Below are 22,359 nucleotides of genomic sequence, written 5' to 3' on the forward strand. Positions count from 1 at the left end.
TCTGCCATCACTTTCCATGATAAGCAGCATAAATCACATTAGGCTACATTTGTATAATAGTCAGTCAGTCATCCATGCCAAAAGGGGGGGGTTGATTATTTTTTTAAGTGCTAACCAGTCATTGTAGTTGACCTCCAGCTGATCTACTTGCAGTATTGTTAATAGGACATTCATATTTATTTCTTAGTGACTCCAGGTTTATTGCTCTTTACATCATAATCTGCAGAATATGGCATCTGAAATTGGGATTTGGTGAGAGATGGGAGATAAATGTTTCTTTACACAAAACCAATTGTTGGAAACATTTTTAGAAATGTAGCCCCGATTCACCAAGCCGGCATTGATGAAGAGTGCGCTGCATCTATTATATGTGATACCAGCAGCGCAGATTAACTTCAAATTCTCCTTTTGGCTTATCTTTTAGCTAATGTTCTCGAAATTTATGCTAGTCATAGAATCATAGAATGTTAGAGTTGGAAGGGACCTCCAGGGTAATTGCGTCCAACCCCCTGCTCAATGCAGGATTCACTAAATCATCCCAGATAGATGTCTGTCCAGCCTCTGTTTGACGACTTCCTTTGAAGGAGAACTTGCCACCTCTTGTGGCTGCCTGTTCCACTCATTGATCACCCTCACTGTCAAAAAGTTTTTTTCTAATATCTAATCTGTATCTTCTCCCTTTCACTTTCATTCTATTGCTTCTCGTGTTTCCATGTGCAAATGACAATAAAATGATCACTCTACATTGTACCATCCATTCAGATATTTGTAGACCGCTATCAAGTCTTCTTGTAGCCTTCTTTTTTGCAAGCTAAACATTCACAGTTTTTTTTAACCATTCCTTGTAGGACATACATTGCAGCCCGCTCACCATCCCGGTAGCTTTTCTCAGAACATGCTCCATTATTTCAATATCTTTTTTTTTTTTTAAATGTGGTGCCCATAACTGGACACAGTATGCCAGATAAGGGCTGACCAAGGAGGAGTAGACTTTATGCTTCTCTTAATACATCCTAGAACTGTGTTTGCCTTTTTTGCTGGTGCATCACAATGTTGACCAATGTGCAGTATGTGATCCATTAGTATTCCCAAGTCTTTTTCTCACGTGCTGTTGCTTAGTTCTAGTCCTCCCGTTCCATAGATGTAATTTTCTTGTCCAGATGTAGAATCTTGCATTTCTCCCTGTTAAATACCGTTGTATTAGTCGCTGCCCATTATTCAAGCTTATCTAGTGTCAGCTATCCCTCCTAGCTTTACAGTGTCTGCAAATTTTAGTTTACCTTCAGTTTCCTTATCTAGATCATGTATAAAAATGTTGAACAATGCTGGGGCCAAGACAGAGCCTTATGGACTAGGATACTAGGGTTCCTTTCTTTACACTTGTGGCATAACTTTTGATGAGTTTGTCGGCGCTTGGCCAAGCTCTCTCCTGGTTAAGCTACTACCACCAACTGCGAATAGCACAGACAGTTTTATACTTGAATTCTGACATGGTTTGTTGACTCGGGCCTATGTGTTATGTAGATATTAGACCTTAGGTAGCGTTTCCACAGGCAATGCAGTCTGGGTCCAAACACATGCAGTTTTTATTCTTTTCCCAGTACCAAAACAAACTCGTAAACTTAAATCCCTAGCATTGTCCAGGCACTGACTAAACAGAACAGACCCTTGCTACTTGTACACGGCGGAGCTAGCGCCAGCTCTGTCAAACAAAACAGCTATTGTCCGTAGCAACCACTGATACTTGCAGTTCTCTGCACACAGCGTGTGCATTTAATCATGATCACCTATGTTAGTGCGGGTTCACCCTGAAAAGATTAGAGTCTTTTCTCCCAGAATAGAATTCATATACACACAAAAGGCACAATCCCTCCAGTTGTGGAATCCCCTTCAGCCTGAGCTTCCAACTCTTATCAGAAGTGTTCAACTCCGGGCACAGATCACACTGAACAGGTTGCAGCTTCCACACGGTTCTGTGCAGCTTCTCACAAACAGACTGCTTATTGTAGTCTCCATTCAGACAGAAACCCTGGCACATCTTTTTAACAGCTACAGCTCACATTTTGGCTGGTGACTCACTAGCAGCACATTCGACTCTACTTCATCCAGCAGACTGACACACCTAGTGGCCACAGGATATAGTTCTTGTAAGAAAAAAAACCCTCATACAGAGCTAGCACTTAACCCAGTACTACCTGTCTCTGTTACAGTTATTAGAGGGGAGTCCTTTGTTTAGGACCCACTATCTTTTAAGGCCAGCCGCCAAATGATGGATCAGCCAATAGTTTGTGGGCATCTAACTCTGTAATCTCTCACAAACACCGGCGCTCTCGGTCTGCCGAGTGCTCCTGTGTTTTCTATGAAAGAGCCTTAGCCAGATATGAGGTAGCTGATTTCAGGGAGAACAAAATTATCAGCCGTCCAAAAACGGGCAAGCCAGATTCATAACTCCTCAGCTAATCTTCTGTTCCGAGCCTACATACACAGTAAACTATCGCTTGAACTGGTTGATATTGGCGGGTTCAGCCAACATTGGTCTAATCTGTATGAGGAGCTTTAGTCAATGGGGAGAGGGTACATAGAGAGTCTCTCACTGGAGGACTTTTTTGCCGACAGATTGCTGCTTAATGCATTCTAACGGATGATTACTGTACATATTAACTTAGGCTTGGTTCACATGTCCAGTAGTCATCTGTTTAAAATGGAGTTTTCTTAGCAGTACAAAAAAGTGGTGCAGACACCACTTTTTTGTCCTGTAAAAAAAAAAAATTATTGCAACTTGGTCCATTTTTTAACACTGAAGTCTATGGAAGATGAATCCGTTAAATATTATTATTTATTTATATAGCACCATTAATTCCATGGTGCTGTACATGAGAAAGGGGTTACATACAGGGTTATAGATATCATTTACAGTACACAAATTTATGATGACAGACTGGTACAGAGGGTAGAGGACCCTGTCTTTGCAGACTTACATTCTACGGGATACTGGGGAAGAGACAGAAGATCGGGGACGCTGCAGCTCTGTTGGTGCTGAGGCGGCAGCTCGGGTGGTTGGTGAGGCGGCAGAATGGTTATTGCAGGCTGTAGGCTTTCCTGAAGAGATGGATTTTCAGGTTCCATCTGAAGGATCCGAGAGTGCTGGATAATCGGATGTGTTGAGGCGTGTAATTCCAGAGGATGGGGGATATTCGGGAGAAATCTTGGAGGCGGTTGTGTGAGGAACGAATAAGTGCAGAGGAGAGTAGGAGGTCCTGGGAGGATCGGAGATTACGTGAGGGAAGATATTGGGAGATTAGTTCAGAGATATAGAGAGGGTAGAGGTTGTGGATGGCTTTGTAGATCAGTGTTAGTAGTTTGAACTGGATTTGTTGGGGAATTGGGAGCCAGTGGAGGGATTTGCAGAGGGGAGAAGCAGGGGAGTAGCGAGAAGAGAGGTGGATTAGCTGGGCAGCAGAGTTGAGGACAGACTGGAGTGGTGCAAGGGAGTTAGCAGGGAGGCCACAGAGGAGGATGTTGCAGTAATCAAGGTGGGAGATGATAAGGGCATGCACAAGAGTTTTAGTAGATTGTGGGGTTAGGAAAGGACGGATTCTGGCAATGTTTGAGTTGGAGGCGACAGGAGGTGGCAAGAGTTTGGACGTGCGGTTTGAAGGACAGTGCAGAGTCGAGAGTTACCCCGAGGCAGCGGATTTCAGGTATGGGAGAGAGCCATCCATTTTTCTTTCATCTGATACATATTCATTCTATTATTACTGGATCATTTTTAAACAAATGACCCTTGGACATGTGAATGTAAAGTACGGTAATAATCCATTTGAAGCTGATCCAGTAAACAAAAAAATGGGTCCATGTCAAATGGAAGAGGAACGGATTGGCTATTTAACAGATCTGTTTTCCATAGATTTCAATGTTAAAAAAACAAAAAACGGATTTGGTTGGAATCATTTTTTTTTTAGCCGGACAAAGTCTGCATAATCTTTCTAGTCCTGCAATAACTGATTGTTGCTGGTTCACTTTCATACGAATGATTACTGCACATGTGAACTTGGCCTATCAAGTATATTTTGCCCACATTTTCTTGAATGTGTAAGTCAGGAGAATGTGGAGGAGCAATAACAGATCCGCTTTGTAAAATAGAAAGCTTCATTACAGAAGGTTGATTAATGGGTGAGAATGCAATAATCAAACACGAACATAATTATTTACATGTTTTTATCATTGCAAAGTTTATTTGAGCCTATGCTATGTACTAGGGCAGTTAAGTGCCTTTTCTGCTATGTGATGTGTCTCCAGACCTTGTATTTTCTAAAGCAACGATACTAGAAGGACGCGGGCTTACAGACTGGTGTCAGGAGAAAAATAGCTTTTCAGTAGAAGCATAAGTTTAGCAGTTTATAGCCACAATCGGAAAAGTAAGGAAATGTTGGGCACATGAGACTTTTGGCCAATGGACGTCCATTTCTGTATGAGCTCATGACGACCACTGACTTTTTTACCACTCATGGTGTATGGGAAAATAAGCAGCTGTAAAGGCTTAGCAGAAGATGAATTATTCTTTTTTGTTGTATCTTCCAGTGGTTACAGAAGCAGGCAGAAGCCCGCAGAGCTGTGAACACTGACAACCTTGACTTTCAAGACTTAAAGGACGAAGAGAAAAACCCAGAGTGGCTGAAGGACAAAGGGAAGTGAGTGGATTATGCAGTTTCCTAAAAAACTGGGGCTTTTCTGTCAATTTTCTCCTTTTCCTATAGACTCTGTTCATATCAAAATTTCAGCCTCTATTTGACATATATGCAGGGAAAAGCTCTCAACCTGCATCCGCGATTGCTGTGACGTATCCTGCTGTATATGTACAATACAAACTAAAAGTTTGGACAAACCTTCTCATTTAAAGATTTTTCTGTATTTTCATGACTATGAAAATTGTACATTCACACTGAAGGCATCAAAACTATGAATTAAGACATGTGGAATTATATACTTAGCAAAAAAGTGTGAAACAACTGAAATTATGTCTTATATTCTAGGTTCTTCAAAGTAGCCACCTTTTGCTTTGACTGCTTTGCAGACTCTTGGCATTCTCTTGATGAGCTTCAAGAGGTAGTCACCGGGAATGGTCTTCCAACAATCTTGAAGGAGTTCCCAGAGATGCTTAGCACTTGTGGGCCCTTTTGCCTTCACTCTGCGGTCCAGCTCCCCCCAAACCATCTCGATTAGGTTCAGGTCTAGTGACTGTGGAGGCCAGGTCATCTTGCGTAGCACCCCATCACTCTCCTTCTTGGTCAAATAGCCCCTACACAGCCTGGGGTTTGTTTGGGGTCATTGTCCTGTTGAAAATAAATGATGGTCCAACTACACGCAAACCGGATGGAATAGCGTGCCGCTGCAAGATGCTGTGGTAGCCATGCTGGTTCAGTATGCCTTCAATTTTGAATAAATCCCCAACAGTGTCACAAGCAAAGCACCCCCACACCATCACACCACCTCCTCCATGCTTCACAGTGGGAACCAGGCATGTAGAGTCCATCCGTTCACCTTTTCTGCGTCGCACAAAGACACAGTGGTTGGAACCAAAGATCTCAAATTTGAACTCATCAGACCAAAGCACAAATTTCCACTGTTCTAATGTCCATTCCTTGTGTTCTTTAGCCCAAACAAGTCTCTTTTACCATGAAGGCCTGCTGCACAAAGTCTCCTCTTTAACAGTTGTTGTAGAGATGTGTCTGCTGCTAGAACTCTGTGTGGCACTGACCTGGTCTCTAATCTGAGCTGCTGTTAACCTGCGATTTCTGAGGCTGGTAACTCGGATAAACTTATCCTCAGAAGAAGAGGTGACTCTTGGTCTTCCTTTCCTGGGGCAGTCATCATGTGAGCCAGTTTCTCTGTAGCGCTTGATGGTTTTTGCCACTGCACTTGGGGATACTTTCAAAGTTTTCCCAATTTTTTGGACTGACTGACCTTCATTTCTTAAAGTAATGATGGCCAATCGTTTTTCTTTACTTAGCTGCTTTTTTCTTGCCATAATACAAATTCTAACAGTCTATGCAGCAGGACTATCAGCTGTGTATCCACCAGACTTCTGCACAACACAGCTGATGGTCCCAAGGCATTTATAAGGCAAGAAATCCCACTTATTAAACCTGACAGGACAAACCTGTGAATTGAAAACCATTCTCGGTGACTATCTCTTGAAGCTCATCAAGAGAATGGCAAGAGTGTGCAAAGCAGTCATCAAAGCAAAAGGTGGCTACTTTGAAGAACCTAGAATACAAGACATAATTTCAGTTGTTTCACACTTTTTTGTTAAGTATATAATTCCACATGTGTTAATTCATAGTTTTGATGCCTTCAGTGTGAATTTACAATTTTCATAGTCATGAAAATATAGAAAAATCTTTAAATGAGAAGGTGTGTCCAAACTTTTTGTCTGTACTGTATAGAGAGAGATATGTCGCCCATAGGGTCCTATTGTACCAAAAATATATACTGGGTCATATGAGGTTGTTGTTTTTTACCTTTAGTACATTATGTGTTATTTCCGCACAATATTACCACAAAAATACCACCATCATTTAAAAGACTTTGGAACAAGTGTATGAATCAGAATTATTGGAACTATAGTTGGCGTGAATCGATTCATGGGACCTGGTCTATCGGCCACTTCAGTCATTTCTGACCCCTGGACTGGGACTCTGAGAACCTAACCTGACTGCAAAGTATTCCAACTAGATTTGGTGTAAATTGTTGATAGGACCAGATCCAGCAGCCACATCAGTAAGCCCTGAGAACTGCTCCTACCTCCCGGCATCCATGGTCTGTCATGGAGTTATATATTCATCACATGACAACAAAGACCTCATGCCAGACTGGCCAATCAAAAGAGCCACTGATTCTGGGAGGTACGAGGAGGTTGTCAGGGTTGACTGACATGGACGCTAGATCTGGTCCTTAAAGGGGTTGTCCTATCTTAGGCTAGAAGTCTGCAGTCACTGTTACTGCAGACTTGTGAATCCTCACACCGTGTTCGCTGGTACTGGGAACGTGACCTCAAGTATGTGATTTGCATACTTGCTGACACATGACCACCTGCTCCCGACACCGTAAAACTCCCATTCAGTTTATGCGCTGTGAGGATTCACATAGTGACTGCAGACTTGTAGCCTAGGGCCGGACAACCCCTGAAATCACGGTATATATCCATCACTGCAGGGATCCTCTAATCCTGCAAAGCAAAATGGTGGTTGTAGTTTTGCAGCAACTGCAGAGCCACACGTAGGGTAACACTTCTAAATAAATAAACCTCACCCTAAAAGAGAAACACAAAGATATAGGAATCAAAGAAAAGGGCTCCATGTGTAGAGAAGTAGAACAATGTGTGTGGTGCTCACCATTCACAACACTGGAATGAACATGCGAGCCCCCTGGATTGCTGCTGCACCAACCGCAGACCCCCCACTGCTGAAAGCACAGAGCTGGATGAATGAAGGAAGGAATTAAAGGAAAACGGCATCTATTGGGCGCCGCAAGGAGGAGACAAGCCAGGTTCGGGTAGGGTGAAACACCTTTTATTCCACTACGCGTTTCAAGGATGGTCCGTCCTCCTCATCAGGTGTATACAGGCCATAGATCACAGTCGGCCTTTATACGGGCAGATGGGGACATCACAATACCTGTAAAATTTGTTTGGTCACGCAATTATAACACTTTCAATTAGCAAATAAAAGCCATATATTGTTCACATAAATCTGACATTTAAAATAAAATGGACTGTTACCCACCAAGGACACAAAAAAAAGAACTGAGATAGAAATACTGAGGTAAATTTGAAGTGTTTATGTTAGAGAAACATCTAATTCACCAAAGAATATCGAGGAAAGCTATTATCAACAACTGTTATCTAAATATCTATCGCGGTCCTCACAGGCTATGCTCACACTAGGCATTTAAGCATTTTTATGTAAATTCTCAGCTGCGTTTTACAGTACCAGCAAAGTCTGAGGTTTCAGAAATCTCATGTACATGACATGACTCATGTAGGAAATCGGAGTTGGAATCTAATGACCGGATTTCAATACGTAGTGCGGATAATGGGGGGTGGGGTGGCTGTAGTGGAGAATTCCTGGTAGACGTCTGAGGGGTTACACATTCTGAATGATAAATCCTGTGACTATTGTTTTTAAAACTCGTTTTTATTGAAGATTACACAACATAATAAGTTTACATCAAAAAACAAATGGCGTTTCTCATTGCTTATTAATACAGTCTGGCATGCTTAACCTTGCCTTTAACATACCATGAGTCTAATATCTTAACCAAAACCATAAGACGCCCATGTCAGGCACCAAATATCACATACTTTTTCAGGAGTGAATGCTCCTCATCGCCTGGGGACTAATGTGAATCAATCGAGAATCAAACCAAAGCTTCCATACCTTATCAAACTTTTGAGGACAAGCTCTATTTTTTTTATACCACACTCTCATAGGAAGCTGCAGTATTTAGCATATTGACCCAGTGTGAAATTTGCGGGGGTCTTCTAACCATCCATCTGATGGCGATAGACTTGTGAGTTAAAATGAATGTGTCCCTGAGAAGAGCCTAAGGGTTGTGAGGCCAGCTCTCCTCAAGGATTCCTAATAAACACACCTTAGGGCAGAGCGGTACAGGGGTTTGTGTGATCTCGATGAGGATAGCTTTGGCCTCTTTCCAAAAGTCTGCAATAAGAGGGCAATACCACTTCAGGTGTATAAAATCGCCTCTTCCCCACACCCATGGCAATCTGCAGTGGTGGCTCTACCCAATTAGCAGGTTATATATTGATGGACAATATACATTTGGACTAGCTGGTCATTAATTCTTGGTGAAACATATTGTGGGGAGGTGAGGACCTCGCTCCAGTCTTCCTTTGATAGGGAAGGCATTGCTGTCCTCCGTTTGGCCTCATTCAACAATGGTGATGAGGAGCATCTCCGGCTTAGTAACTGGGAGTATAAAAAGGAGATCCACCCCGTGGGTCCCTAAATCCTGGGATTTATAATGTTGTTGTTCTTGACATCAGTGTTGCACAGTATTTCAGAACTTTGCCTAATCATCATTTTTTTCCTCTTCTTGGCCACAGTAAACTTTTTGCGGCTGGTGACTACTTAGCAGCTGTCAACGCCTTGAACCTTGCAATACGACTTAATGACAAGATGCCAACCCTGTATCTTAATCGATCAGCCTGCCATCTTAAATTAAGAAACCTCCATAAAACAATTGAAGACGCCTCTAAGGTATAACATAAAATATCTTCTGTATGATTCTTGCACGCACTTGGACACTGCTATAGACTTCTATTAAAGAACAAGCCATTGAAGCTGAACACAAGCTTTACATGTCCTTGGAAAGATTGATTTTATCGTGCAGCAGTCTGAACGGCGGCGTAGTCTCTGAAGACTATTCTTCTCATGGTTTGTGAATGAGCTCACCATTACATAGGGATGTATAGAGTCATATACCGAATAGGCTGTAACTTACAAAACATTCTCCTATACTGCCTGTAATAATCTTCTACACTATTATAACAATGGGAAAAATAGGAGGAAACTGGAGTATCAGATAATTGCAGCGTTGGACTGGAGCACCTTGGGCCCACCAGAGAAAATCATTCTTGGGACCCACTACAAATAACAATGAGAATTTGGAGTTCATGTCCATAAATAATAGCAAAATTTTTTTATTAGTATCAAAAGTTACAACCAGAAACATAACGCTACAAACACATCATATTTGAGTAACATCAAACATAAACTAGACAGAGGGATGATGGTAGCAAAAAGATGGAAACAACACCACGAGGATGCACCCAATACCGAAAAATCCTTTTCCTAAAGTGCATAGTGCAATTTAATAGCTGGGCCTAGGACTGAAGCATTGTAATGCTTTCATAATGAATTATATCAATTACTGTACCAAGTGTGTCGAGCCCTGCGCAAAGGCTCCACAAACCGTCAATCAAGATACACTGTTACATAACCATACATTTCTAATCCTTACCCAGACAGCGGTAAATAGGATGCTACACGCGGTGGCCCCATCATTATGAAAGCATTACAATGCTTCAGTCCTAGGCCCAGCTATTAAATTGCACTATGCACTTTAGGAAAAGGATTTTTCGGTATTAGGTGCATCCTCGTGGTGTTGTTTCCATCTTTTTGCTACCATCATCCCTCTGTCTAGTTTATGTTTGATGTTACTCAAATATGATGTGTTTGTAGCGTTATGTTTCTGGTTGTAACTTTTGATACTAATAAAAAAATTTTGCTATTTATGGACATGAACTCCAAATTCTCATTGTTATTTCTGCTCGCTGGAGTGTCCGACTTATAAGTGCGCTTCTGCCTGGAAGGCTCTCCCACTAGGGTTGTGAGCATGGTAGAGGTAATTCCTAAAAAACCTTTCAAATTGGTCTTTTTTTGTTGGGACCCACTATGTAGCTACATAGAAATAGATACAAGACCACCAATTGTGCGGTAAAAAGCGCTAATATCAGGGGATAATATAAGGTAGTTCACGTCTTAATTATGTAGTTCAAGAAAAGCACATCCAGTCCATGAATGGCAGCGCTTCCCAGGACTCACATTCAAAGATGATATTTCATATTTTTTTATTTCATAACTTAAAATAGAAGAGATACAACGCGTTTCGGATACAGTATATATCCTTCTTCAGGTATCATAAAAACACAGTACAAATCCTACTAGTATAAAATTCAATTACACTTATATATAGTATCACACCTTTTATCCCAGTCTCAGAAACTTGATTTGGGGTGTGGACCAAGTTCAGGAAAACACCCACTGATTGATACAGCCTTGTTAACATTGATGCAAGAAAGAGAGAAAAAAAAAAATAAAAAAAATATATCAAAGGGAAAAAAAAAAAAAAAAAAAATCTTTTAAACTCTCTCTATGATATCATTCAATCCATTTGGAAATAATGTTCCCAAACGATATATCCAAAACGTTTCTTTCCTGTTTAAAAGAGCATTCCTGTTTGCAACTCCAGAGGGTATCTGCTCCACTGGAGTTACTTTTATGTTAAAAATTTTATTATGTTTAAGTAGTAGATGCCTTGAGAGACTATGTTTTAAAAAGCCATTTTTTGCTCTATTTCTGTGGCCATTAATGCGGGACCGCAGTGTCTGTACAGTGCGTCCCACATACTGCAAACCACAACTGCATGTGATGACATATACAACATGATCACTACTACAGGTGAGTCTTTGTGAGATTTCAAAGACATCACCAGTATTATTGCATTTAATAGTTTTAGCCCCATGATCTAGGATCCCACAGGTGCAACATTTTTTGGAGTTACATTTAAAAACTCCGGTGCCTTGAAGAACTCCACATAAAGTTTGATCCTTATTTTTATAAATGTTAATTTCTTTTTGGATCCAACTGTTTTTCTAATTTACTGGGGGCCACCAAATTTTTCAAAGTTTTCCCCCTTCTATATGTAATCCCTGGTTTATCAGGGAGATGTTTTCCCAAGACAGGGTCACGCTTCAAGATGTACCAATATTTAGAAAGCACAGTTCTTATGATTTTATTGCCCCTATTGAATGTTGTCACAAAATTCAATTTCCAGCGATCATCACTTTTTTCCTTACCAGTAGTCAAAGTGTCCCCCTTCCTGGTTTTTCCTTTTAAACATTCTTCCTGTGTTTTTATTTTGTTGTCCCTATATGCACCATTTATCAAATTTTTCGGGTATCTTTTTTCTTTAAATTTTCTTTTTAAAATTTTAGACTGAGCTACATAATCAGATTCTCTCGTACAATTCTTTCTGATGCGATAAAATTGGCTGTGGGGTATATTGACCTTCCACTTCTTGTAATGTGCACTATTGAAATCTAAAAAGCCATTTGAATCCACTTTTTTGAAGTGGGATTTTGTGATGATTTTTTTACCACTATGGCTGATCTCTAAATCAAGAAATACCATTTTTTCTTTATTAATTTGTGATGTAAAGGTAATCCCCCAGGTGTTATTATTGAGCTCCTTTATGAATTGTACCGCTTCTTCCTCTGTCCCCTTCCATATGATAATCAGATCATCTATGAAGCGCTTATAAAGCCTTATTTTGTCATAGAAAACAGGCTTAGAAAGTCAATATACCCCACAGCCAATTTTATCGCATCAGAAAGAATTGTACGAGAGAATCTGATTATGTAGCTCAGTCTAAAATTTTAAAAAGAAAATTTAAAGAAAAAAGATACCCGAAAAATTTGATAAATGGTGCATATAGGGACAATAAAATAAAAACACAGGAAGAATGTTTAAAAGGAAAAACCAGGAAGGGGGACACTTTGACTACTGGTAAGGAAAAAAGTGATGATCGCTGGAAATTGAATTTTGTGACAACATTCAATAGGGGCAATAAAATCATAAGAACTGTGCTTTCTAAATATTGGTACATCTTGAAGCGTGACCCTGTCTTGGGAAAACATCTCCCTGATAAACCAGGGATTACATATAGAAGGGGGAAAACTTTGAAAAATTTGGTGGCCCCCAGTAAATTAAAAAAAACAGTTGGATCCAAAAAGAAAAAACATTTATAAAAATAAGGATCAAACTTTATGTGGAGTTCTTCAAGGCACCGGAGTTTTTAAATGTAACTCCAAAAAATGTTGCACCTGTGGGATCCTAGATCATGGGGCTAAAACTATTAAATGCAATAATACTGGTGATGTCTTTGAAATCTCACAAAGGCTCACCTGTAGTAGTGATCATGTTGTATATGTCATCACATGCAGTTGTGGTTTGCAGTATGTGGGACGCACTGTACAGACACTGCGGTCCCGCATTAATGGCCACAGAAATAGAGCAAAAAATGGCTTTTTAAAACATAGTCTCTCAAGGCATTTACTACTTAAACATAATAAAATTTTTAACATAAAAGTAACTCCAGTGGAGCAGATACCCTCTGGAGTTGCAAACAGGAATGCTCTTTTAAACAGGAAAGAAACGTTTTGGATATATCGTTTGGGAACATTATTTCCAAATGGATTGAATGATATCATAGAGAGAGTTTAAAAGATTTTTTTTTTTTTTTTTTTTCCCTTTGATATATTTTTTTATTTATCTCTCTTTCTTGCATCAATGTTAACAAGGCTGTATCAATCAGTGGGTGTTTTCCTGAACTTGGTCCACACCCCAAATCAAGTTTCTGAGACTGGGATAAAAGGTGTGATACTATATATAAGTGTAATTGAATTTTATACTAGTAGGATTTGTACTGTGTTTTTATGATACCTGAAGAAGGATATATACTGTATCCGAAACGCGTTGTATCTCTTCTATTTTAAGTTATGAAATACATTCAAAGATGATATTTCATATTTTTTTGAGTCCTGGGAAGCGCTGCCATTCATGGGCTGGATGTGCTTTTCTTGAACTACTCATCCTGTGTGAGCCTTACTCTGGCTCTCTCACTTGGATCCACCCGAGGCAAGCTGCAAGCCCTGTATATTGAAAAGTATCTCAGAGGGAACTTGGAGGATACACGATCTAAAGCCATTTTAGTGTTTTATCAGGTGAGTGCATAAAGTTGTGCACGCTTTAAAGACTATAATATTGTGTTTACGCACTTAGGGCGCCGCGATTTGTCTGTTCTTCTCTCCCAAACAGGGTTTTTTTGTATATGTCTTAATTATGTAGCAAGGGTTGGGGTAGCCCCCTCATAAAATATAATGCAGTCCCCACTCATAGAATATAAAGCAGCACCCCACAAAATATAATGCAACCCCCTCAGGTATAACGCAGTCCCGACCATAGAATATAATGTAGCACCCTTATAGGGTATAATGCAGCCCCCCTGCCCCCTCATATAGTATAATACAGCCCACCACAGAATATAATGCAGCGCCCCCCATAGAGTATACTGTAGCCCCCTCACAGGGCATAATGCTGCCCCCCTCAATATAGTATGATATAGCCCCCCAGAATATAATGTAGTCCCCTGAGAATAATGCAGTCCCCCACAGAATATAAAGTAGCCCCCTCATAAAGTATAATGCAGTCCCTCTCCAACCCCATCATTGTCCTCACCACCACCTCCATCATTGCCTTCTCCCCCATCACCCCCATCATTCTCCCCCACCACTGCCCATTCCACCACCTGCATCATTGCCTCCTCTCCCACCATCATTGTCCATTTCATCACCTCCATCATCACCTCCATCATTGCCTCCCCCACCACCATCATTGCCTATCACCTCCATCATTGCTTCCCCCACCACCATCATTGCCCATTTCATCACCTCCATCATTGCCTCCCCACCATCATTGCTTATCACCTCCATCATTGCCTCCCCACCATCATTGCTTATCACCTCCATCATTGCCTCCCCACCATCATTGCCTATCACCTCCATCATTGTCTCCCCCACCATGATTGCCCATCACTTCCATTATTGCCTCCCCTCACCATCATTGCCTCCCCTCACCCTCATTGCCCATCACCTCTATAATTCCCTCCCTCACCATCAATGCCCATCACCTCCATCATTGTCTCCCCCACCAATATCATTGTCCTTTACCACACACACACACACACACACACACACACACACACACACACACACACACACACACACGCAGGCACACAGCACAGCTCACCTCCCCACAGCAGCAGCTCATCCCAGCAGCCTCTTCCTCGCTGGAAGCTTTCTGTCAGAGACAGCGGGCTGGATGATGACATCATCCAGCTGGGCTGTCTCAGACAGGAAGCAGGACGCCGGGAGGTGAGCTGCTCTGTGAGTTTGTGTGTATGTGTATGTGTGCGGTACTTTGTGCGTGTGTGTAGTGCGGTGGTAGGGCTTTACATGCGGGCAGTGTTAGCTGCAGCCTGCGGCTAACGCTGCCCGCTATTAAAGAGAAATGGTATTCACGCCTCTCCAAGCCTATAGGGGCGTGGGGACGCATCAATATTCATTTTTCTTTAGCGGTGGAGACAGGATCCTGTCTCCAGCTGCTGCTACTGGCACAGGAAGGGCCCCCTTGACTCAGGGGCCCCATAGCCACTGGCCAGTATGCCAACAGTTGTCAGTGCCTGGGCCCACCAGAGAATCCTCCGGTTCTCCGGTGGGCCAGTCTGAGTTTGGATAATTATAGTAAATAATATACAGTGGGTGGAATAAGTATTTGATCCCTTGCTGATTTTGTAAGTTTGCTCACTGACAAAGACATGAACATTCTATAATTGTAAGGGTAGGTTAGTTTTAACATTGAGAGATAGAATATCAAAAATAACATCCAGAAAAATCACACTGTATAAATTTTGTAAATGTCTTTGCATTTTGCAGTGATAAATAAGTATTTGATCCCCTAAAAACCATTGAGAGTTCTGGCTGCTACATTCCAGTAAGTCGCTCCTAATCAACTCGTTACCTGCATTAAAGACAGCTGTCTTACATAGTCACCTTTATAAAAGACTCCTGTCCACAGACTCAATCAGTCAGACTCTAACCTCTACAACATGGGCAAGACCAAAGAGCGTTATAACATAGTAAGGCCGAAAAAAGACATTTGTCCATCCAGTTCAGCCTATATTCCATCATAATAAATCCCCAGATCTACGTCCTTCTACAGAACCTAATAATTGTATGATACAATATTGTTCTGCTCTAGGAAGACATCCAGGCCTCTCTTGAACCCCTCGACTGAGTTCGCCATCACCACCTCCTCAGGCAAGCAATTCCAGATTCTCACTGCCCTAACAGTAAAGAATCCTCTTCTATGTTGGTGGAAAAACCTTCTCTCCTCCAGACGCAAAGAATGCCCCCTTGTGCCCGTCACTTTCCTTGGTATAAGGATGTCTGGGACAAGATCATAGACCTACACAAAGCTGGAATGGGCTACAAAACCATAAGTAAGTTCAATGCGAGAAACTTGCGCCAAGTCCCGGCACTGCCACCGACACTCGGGACCGGAGCGTTCAGCTGCCCAAAAATTACATGCAGACGCACACTCCGGTCCCGAGTGCCGGCGGCAGTACAGGGTATTGATGCGAGAGACTTGTTCCAGTTTCTCGCATTGAACTCGCAAGTGTGACCCCGGCCTAAAACTACACTGGAGGAACATGTTAATGATCTCAAGTTAGCTGGGACCACAGTCATCAAGAAAACCATTGGTAACACATTACACTGTAAAGGTTTAAAATCCTGCAGTGCCCGCTAGGTCCCCCTGCTCAAGAAGGCACATGTACAGGCACGTCTGAAGTTTGCCAATGAACACCTGGATGATTCTGTGAGGGGTTGGGAGAAGGTCCTGTGGTCAGATGAGACAAAAATTGAGGTCTTTGGCATTAACTCAACTCGCCATGTTTGGAGGAAGAGAAATGCTGCCTATGACCCAAAGAACACTGTCCCCACTGTCAAGAATAGAGGTGGATACATTATGTTTTGAGGGTGTTTCTTTGCTAAGGGCACAGGACTACTTCACCGCATCTGTGGGAGAATGGATGAAGCGATGTACCTTAAAATCCTGAGTGACAACATCTTTTCCCTCCGCCAGGAACTTAAAAATGGGTTGTGGCTGGGTCTTCCAGCAAGACGATGACCCAAAACATACAGCCAAGGCAACAAAGGAGTGGCTCAAAAAGAAGCACATTAAGGTCATGGAGTGGCCTAGCCAGTCTCCAGACCTTAATCCCATAGAAAACCTATGGTTGAATTGAAGCTCTGAGTTGCCAAGCGACAGCCTCAAAATCTTAATGATTTAGAGATTATCTGCAAAGAGGAGTGGACCAAAATTCCTCCTGATATGTGCGCAAACCTCATCATCAACTACAAAAAACGTCTGCTGTGCTTGCCATCAAGGGTTTTGCCACCAAGTATTAAGTCTTGTTTGCTAGAGGGATCAAATACTTATTTCTCACTGCAAAATGCAAATACATTTATATAAATGTATACAATGTCATTTTATGGATTTTATTTTTGATATTCTATCTCTCAATGTTAAAATTAACCTACCCTTAAAATTATAGACTGTTCATGTCTTTGTTAGTGGGCAAACTTACAAAATCCGCAAGGGATCAAATACTTATTCCCCCCCCCACTGTATAGATTTTATTATAGTATTTTTAGAAAATGACAATCAGGTAGAATGACGAAATACATAAACAGAAACATATAACAGGGTCATACATATTAAGAAAATTTGTACTAAGACATTACCCATATGCTTAAACAGTGTAGCACAAAGGCTACGTTCACATTTGCGGCTTTGGACGCAGCATCGTGGACGCAACGCACGACGCACGAAAGACGCAAGTAGAACGCATGCATTTTTAACGCATGCGTTCAACCCTTTTTTAATATATAGGGTCTTTTCAGTTTCTCTATTTTTAAAGTAAAGAACGCATGCGTCCTACAACGCACAACAACGCAAGTACTTGCGTCTTCTGTGTTGCCAATACACTTCAATGGAGGATTTGAAGTTTCGACGATGCAAATACAACGCAAGTGCGACGCAAGCGTTTTTAAAAATTTTGGACGCAGAAAAAATGCAACATGTTGCATTTGCAACGCACTGCCAGGTGCGTCGAAAGGACGCATGCGTCGCAAAACGCACCGAAACGCATGAAAACGAACGCACATGCGTCCCCAATGTTAAAGATAGGGAAACATGACGCGTGCGTTGTTTTGCGGCGACGCCGCTGCGTCCAAAGCCGCAAATGTGAACGTAGCCAAAGAGTACAGCAATGTCAAGTGATATACCCCAGTAAAAAATGTCCCAATGCCTAAGGGGGTGCATGGTGATGAGAAATCTTAGTATAGCAACCAATATACGGCAGGGGCATCTACAGCGATTCCCCTCCACAAGCATCTACATCTACCATATATGCATCCCCTTATATACTGTTAATGTTATTCAATGTGTTTTAATATACTGACTTTATTGTTGTATTTCCCGGTGTGCGCCAGGCTTATATGCACTTTTGGACTCTCTATCTGGTCCCCCCGGGGGGTTACTGTTGTGCATTTCTTGTTGCGGGTGCGCACTGCTGCCCGCCGCATCCCGCATTAGGCCGGATGTCTGCATGCCTCCTGTGCATGCCCAGGGACCTTCTATCTCCCTGCGTGTGCGCAATGACGCTTGACGTCTTGTGCTCTAGCTGCTGGGACCCACCAGGCGCATTGCACGTGTGCTGTTCGCGCCATTCCTATTGGTCCACACGGACCATGTTGATACAACATGTGACTAATCACCATGGCTACATTCAGGTCCTTGTTGCACTCTTTCACCGCATCCCCTTGAGAAAGCGATCTGGAACACGCGAAACATGCGTTGTGGTCTTTGCCATCCGGCTCAGGGTCTTCTCTCCCCCACTGGTAAGCTCTGCCCCCGATGAATATTGGTTACTACACTGAGATTTCTCACTACCAGCACTCCTTGGGCATGCGAACAGTGTTTACTGGGGTATATCACTTGACATTGCTGTACTCTTTTTAGCTACGCTGTTTAAGCATATGGGGAATGTCTTTGTACACATTTTCTTACTATGTATGACCCTGTTGTATGTGTCTGTTTCTGTATTTTGTCATTCTACCTGATTACTGTTTTACAAAAATACTTTAATAAAATCTATATATTTTTACTATCAGATACTCCTGTTTCCTCCTATCTTCCCCATGTTATTTGGAGTTGATTTGGCCCTTTTTTGGGTGGGTCGCAGCTAGCGGTACCACCCTGGCATTTAGTATGCAACTGGGAGTTTTGTTTACACTATTATAACCATGGCTTTGCAAACAATACAGTTACTTTTATGCCAAATACACTATTTTATCATCTATCATTGGTAAAAAAAAATAATTTTCTATTGAAAAAAATTGGCATCCGAGTCCAGATTGGAAATATTAAGATAAAATCCTAATTGTAGCAGCAGTATGTAGTAAACAGGAGTGTACACGGTATTCAGTCTATGGTCATGCCCACAATGATACATACAGTGTGGGATAATTCCCAATGCACCATTTTAATGGCGTGCCAGTCTTCACCCAGTGCAGCATGTGCCAGATTAATTAACAGGGTGCACGTAAGTAGAGAGGGGCTTCCTAAACTGGCACCAGCCCTTTTATAATTACATGTTGGTGTGAGAACCTGGGCATGTGGTGCATTCATACACAGCTATTCATGATCAAAACGTAACCCCGTCCCCAGTAATACAATGCTGCCCTTGCTCATGCAGCGGTATACAGTGTGCTCTGTTACTGATGCATAGTGAAATAGGGAATTTAATTTTCTATTATAGACGGGCCTATTGATCTTCTTCCTCCAAAAAGTCGACAAGAACCATACCTGATAGAGTAGTTAACAGCGAGGGGACACAAGCTTTAAAGCCCCACTCCAGCAGGTTGTTTTCCAGTGCTGGAGTGGCGCTTTAACTGTAAGTCCCCTGCCCCTGGTCATATACTCACCCTCTGGTGTCTTCACAACGGTTTCAGCACTGCTTCAGTCCCACTGTGCCATCTTGTGAGCACAGCTTCTGACTGGCCGGAAGTACTGTATACTGAGCTCTTGTGCCTTAAGCCTACGAGGGCCAGAAGGAGGTTCTCATAGACTTGTATTGAAAGTGACCTCCGGCGCGCTCCATTAAAAACTGGAACTTTCGGCAGGTCACTGTTCGCCAGAGACCGACCGGAGCGATGCAGGAAAACGATGAAGGTGGCAGCAGCAGGGGAATCTAATATATAAAGCTGAATGTGTGTTTATGTGTGTCCGGGATTGGCATCTGCACCGTCGCAGCTACAGCCACAAAATTTTGCACAGTCACACGTCTTGATCCCGGGAGTGTCATAGGCTATGTTGTGAGGCAAAATTTTAACCCTGCGCTACATAATGGGGAAAAAGTGAAAGGAAAAGTGTTGGAGGCAAATTGACAGCTGCCAGATGTGAACAAGGGGGACTTAAAGAATGAGAGCGATGGCGCCAAAGAGTATATACCGTACAGTTGCTAAGGTGGGGCCCAGACATGGGATATTCACCACACATTTCACCACACATGCACCAACCTCGCCACATAAAAGTTGAAACACAAAAGTCGCCACTCAAAACTCGCCATGCGCAAAATTCGCCACATGCAAAACTAGGCTCACGGAAAACTCGCCACACGCAAAACTTGCACACGTGGAAAAATTGCCACATGCACAAAAGTTGCAACACATGCAAAAGTTGCCTCACGCAAAACTTGCACATACTCAAAACGCACCACACATAAAACTCGCCACGCGCAAAACTTGCTGCACACAACTTGCTACACTAACCTGACACATGCAACTCGACACACACAAAGTTGCTACACCATGTCGCCACACAAAACTCATCTCACAAAAGTCGCTACATGCATGTTGCCACATGCAACTCAACACACACAACTTGACACATAAAACTCGCCGTAAAACACACACAAGTCTGGTATTATCCTTCAAAAATAAAAATCTGATTAATAAGCAGACAAACAACAAGAGCAACAACTGTACCATATAGGAAATACGGCAGCTGTCCGTCACATGACCTGTCTATTCTGTGTATGTGTGAGCTAATATATACTGCCAGGGGGGAGTACTTCCTGTTGGCTGGGGATTTATCATACTGCCAATTTAGCTTACAAAATACTGACCAAATAACATGTGAACGAGGTCTAATACAGGAGGAGATGACATACAGGTACATACTATATACAGGAGAGATGACACACAGGTAGAAACTATATACAGGAGAGATGACACACAGGTATATACTATATACAGGAGCAGATGACACAGGTATATACTAGACAAGGAAAATGGTGTGCACTCAGGTCAGGGACAAGGAGGTGCTGGTAAACTGACCGTGAGGTCAAGTCAATCATTCAAAAAAGATTACCACACACTCAAGACTGGTAAGATGCAAAAGGTGTATGCCAATTTTATTGAAGAAAACAAAACAAAAAAGAAGTGGTTGCCACATTCATATTCATTTGAAATAGACAAAAACCCGACGTTTCGACCCTCCCGGGTCTTACTCATGGGGTTACTGGAAGGCAAAGAAACTGTATAAGACAATGTTTTACATAGGCCAACATTATAGAAAGAAAAAAAAAAAAAGAAGGGGGGAGGGGGAAGGGAGGGGGAGAAAATTACAAGAGGAGAACAAAACAAGAAAACAAAACAGTACATGCAATAATAAAACACCAATAAGAGAACGAGAAGAACTATTATGTACAAAGCAACCTAGAAGGCGAGGTAGTATGGTCAGGAACAACAAAAGGTTCTAGTAACAGGGTATAATAATAAACAAGGTATAATAATAGAGAAGCATGGTAATGAACTGTACAGTGTATTACCTCAAGTCCTTTGACATAGATGCATAATAGTGGCAGTGGTAGGAGGTGTACGACCGATCCCTTGTTAAGGCACAACCTGTCATAGTGGCAAGATGACATAATAATTAAATAGGAATGAAGAGTAGGGAATGTCGATAGAGCCTAACGGAGGAGGGTGGGATCCAGACACGTGTATCCAGTGTGGCATATATTAGAGAGTAGTGTCAGGTTATAGAGATAGGAGAGGAATAATAATGCTGCGGGGGCCCAAAAGGGCAGATAGGAGATAATGGAGTTAGTCCAGCCATAGAACTGATAGGTGTAGGGTACTGGGATAAAGTACCATAAAGGGGAACCACAAGAGCATTTGAAACTAGCAACACACGGGACAGAGTAAACTTATGCTGTACCTTATAATAAAGCCAGTCCGGGCAGAAGTGTCCCGGGAGCACAGTATCTGGGTGGTGAGGGCTGTTAGACACCTAGTGGGTCTGTAAAAATAGGTACAGGTACGAGGGGTCAGATGATGATATCAGGAACAAAGTGGCCGTAAATGGCCAGAGAAGAGGCGGCATATGTATACCTGAAAAGGGTCCCTGGGAGGATTAGCGGCGCATCCCGCGCCTTGCTGCGATGTCCTGGGGGGAGACCCGGAAAGTGAGAGTGGCTAAGGTTGCCGCCCTCAAATAGCGCCGGACAGGAAGTACCGGACCGGAAGTGACATCGGAGCCACGCCTCCGCACTGAGCTCTGTGTGAGAGTATGGGCAAGAAGTTGCCCTTGAGTGGGAGTGGCTAAGCGCTTCTGAGTGTGTAAGGGGAAGGGGGTGGATATGAGAGCATTGTCCTGGTAATGGATGCTAGCAATGTAATTAACCTGTGATGAACTGCAGGGCCCGCTGTAGGAAGATGGAAGTTGGTAAAGGGAGGGGGGCAAAAAGACTAGTTATATGTTGTGGTAGAAAAGAAATAGTAGCTGAGATGGATATGAGGGGATAAATAAT

At 42.3% G+C, this 22,359-nt stretch overlaps 1 protein-coding gene across 1 annotated transcript in view; it reads left to right on the forward strand.

Moving 5' to 3' along the window:
* The window catches only part of DNAAF4 (dynein axonemal assembly factor 4), a 74,567-nt gene that overhangs the window by 31,379 nt on the left and 20,829 nt on the right, over positions 1–22,359 (forward strand). The window contains exons 6-7 of the mRNA XM_069762122.1: positions 4,582–4,691; positions 9,125–9,278. Coding sequence (XP_069618223.1) covers positions 4,582–4,691; positions 9,125–9,278 — 264 coding nt within the window. The remainder of the gene's footprint in view (positions 1–4,581; positions 4,692–9,124; positions 9,279–22,359) is intronic.

Source organism: Ranitomeya imitator, chromosome 4 (genome assembly GCF_032444005.1).
Source record: "Ranitomeya imitator isolate aRanImi1 chromosome 4, aRanImi1.pri, whole genome shotgun sequence".
Classification (NCBI taxonomy): domain Eukaryota; kingdom Metazoa; phylum Chordata; class Amphibia; order Anura; family Dendrobatidae; genus Ranitomeya; species Ranitomeya imitator.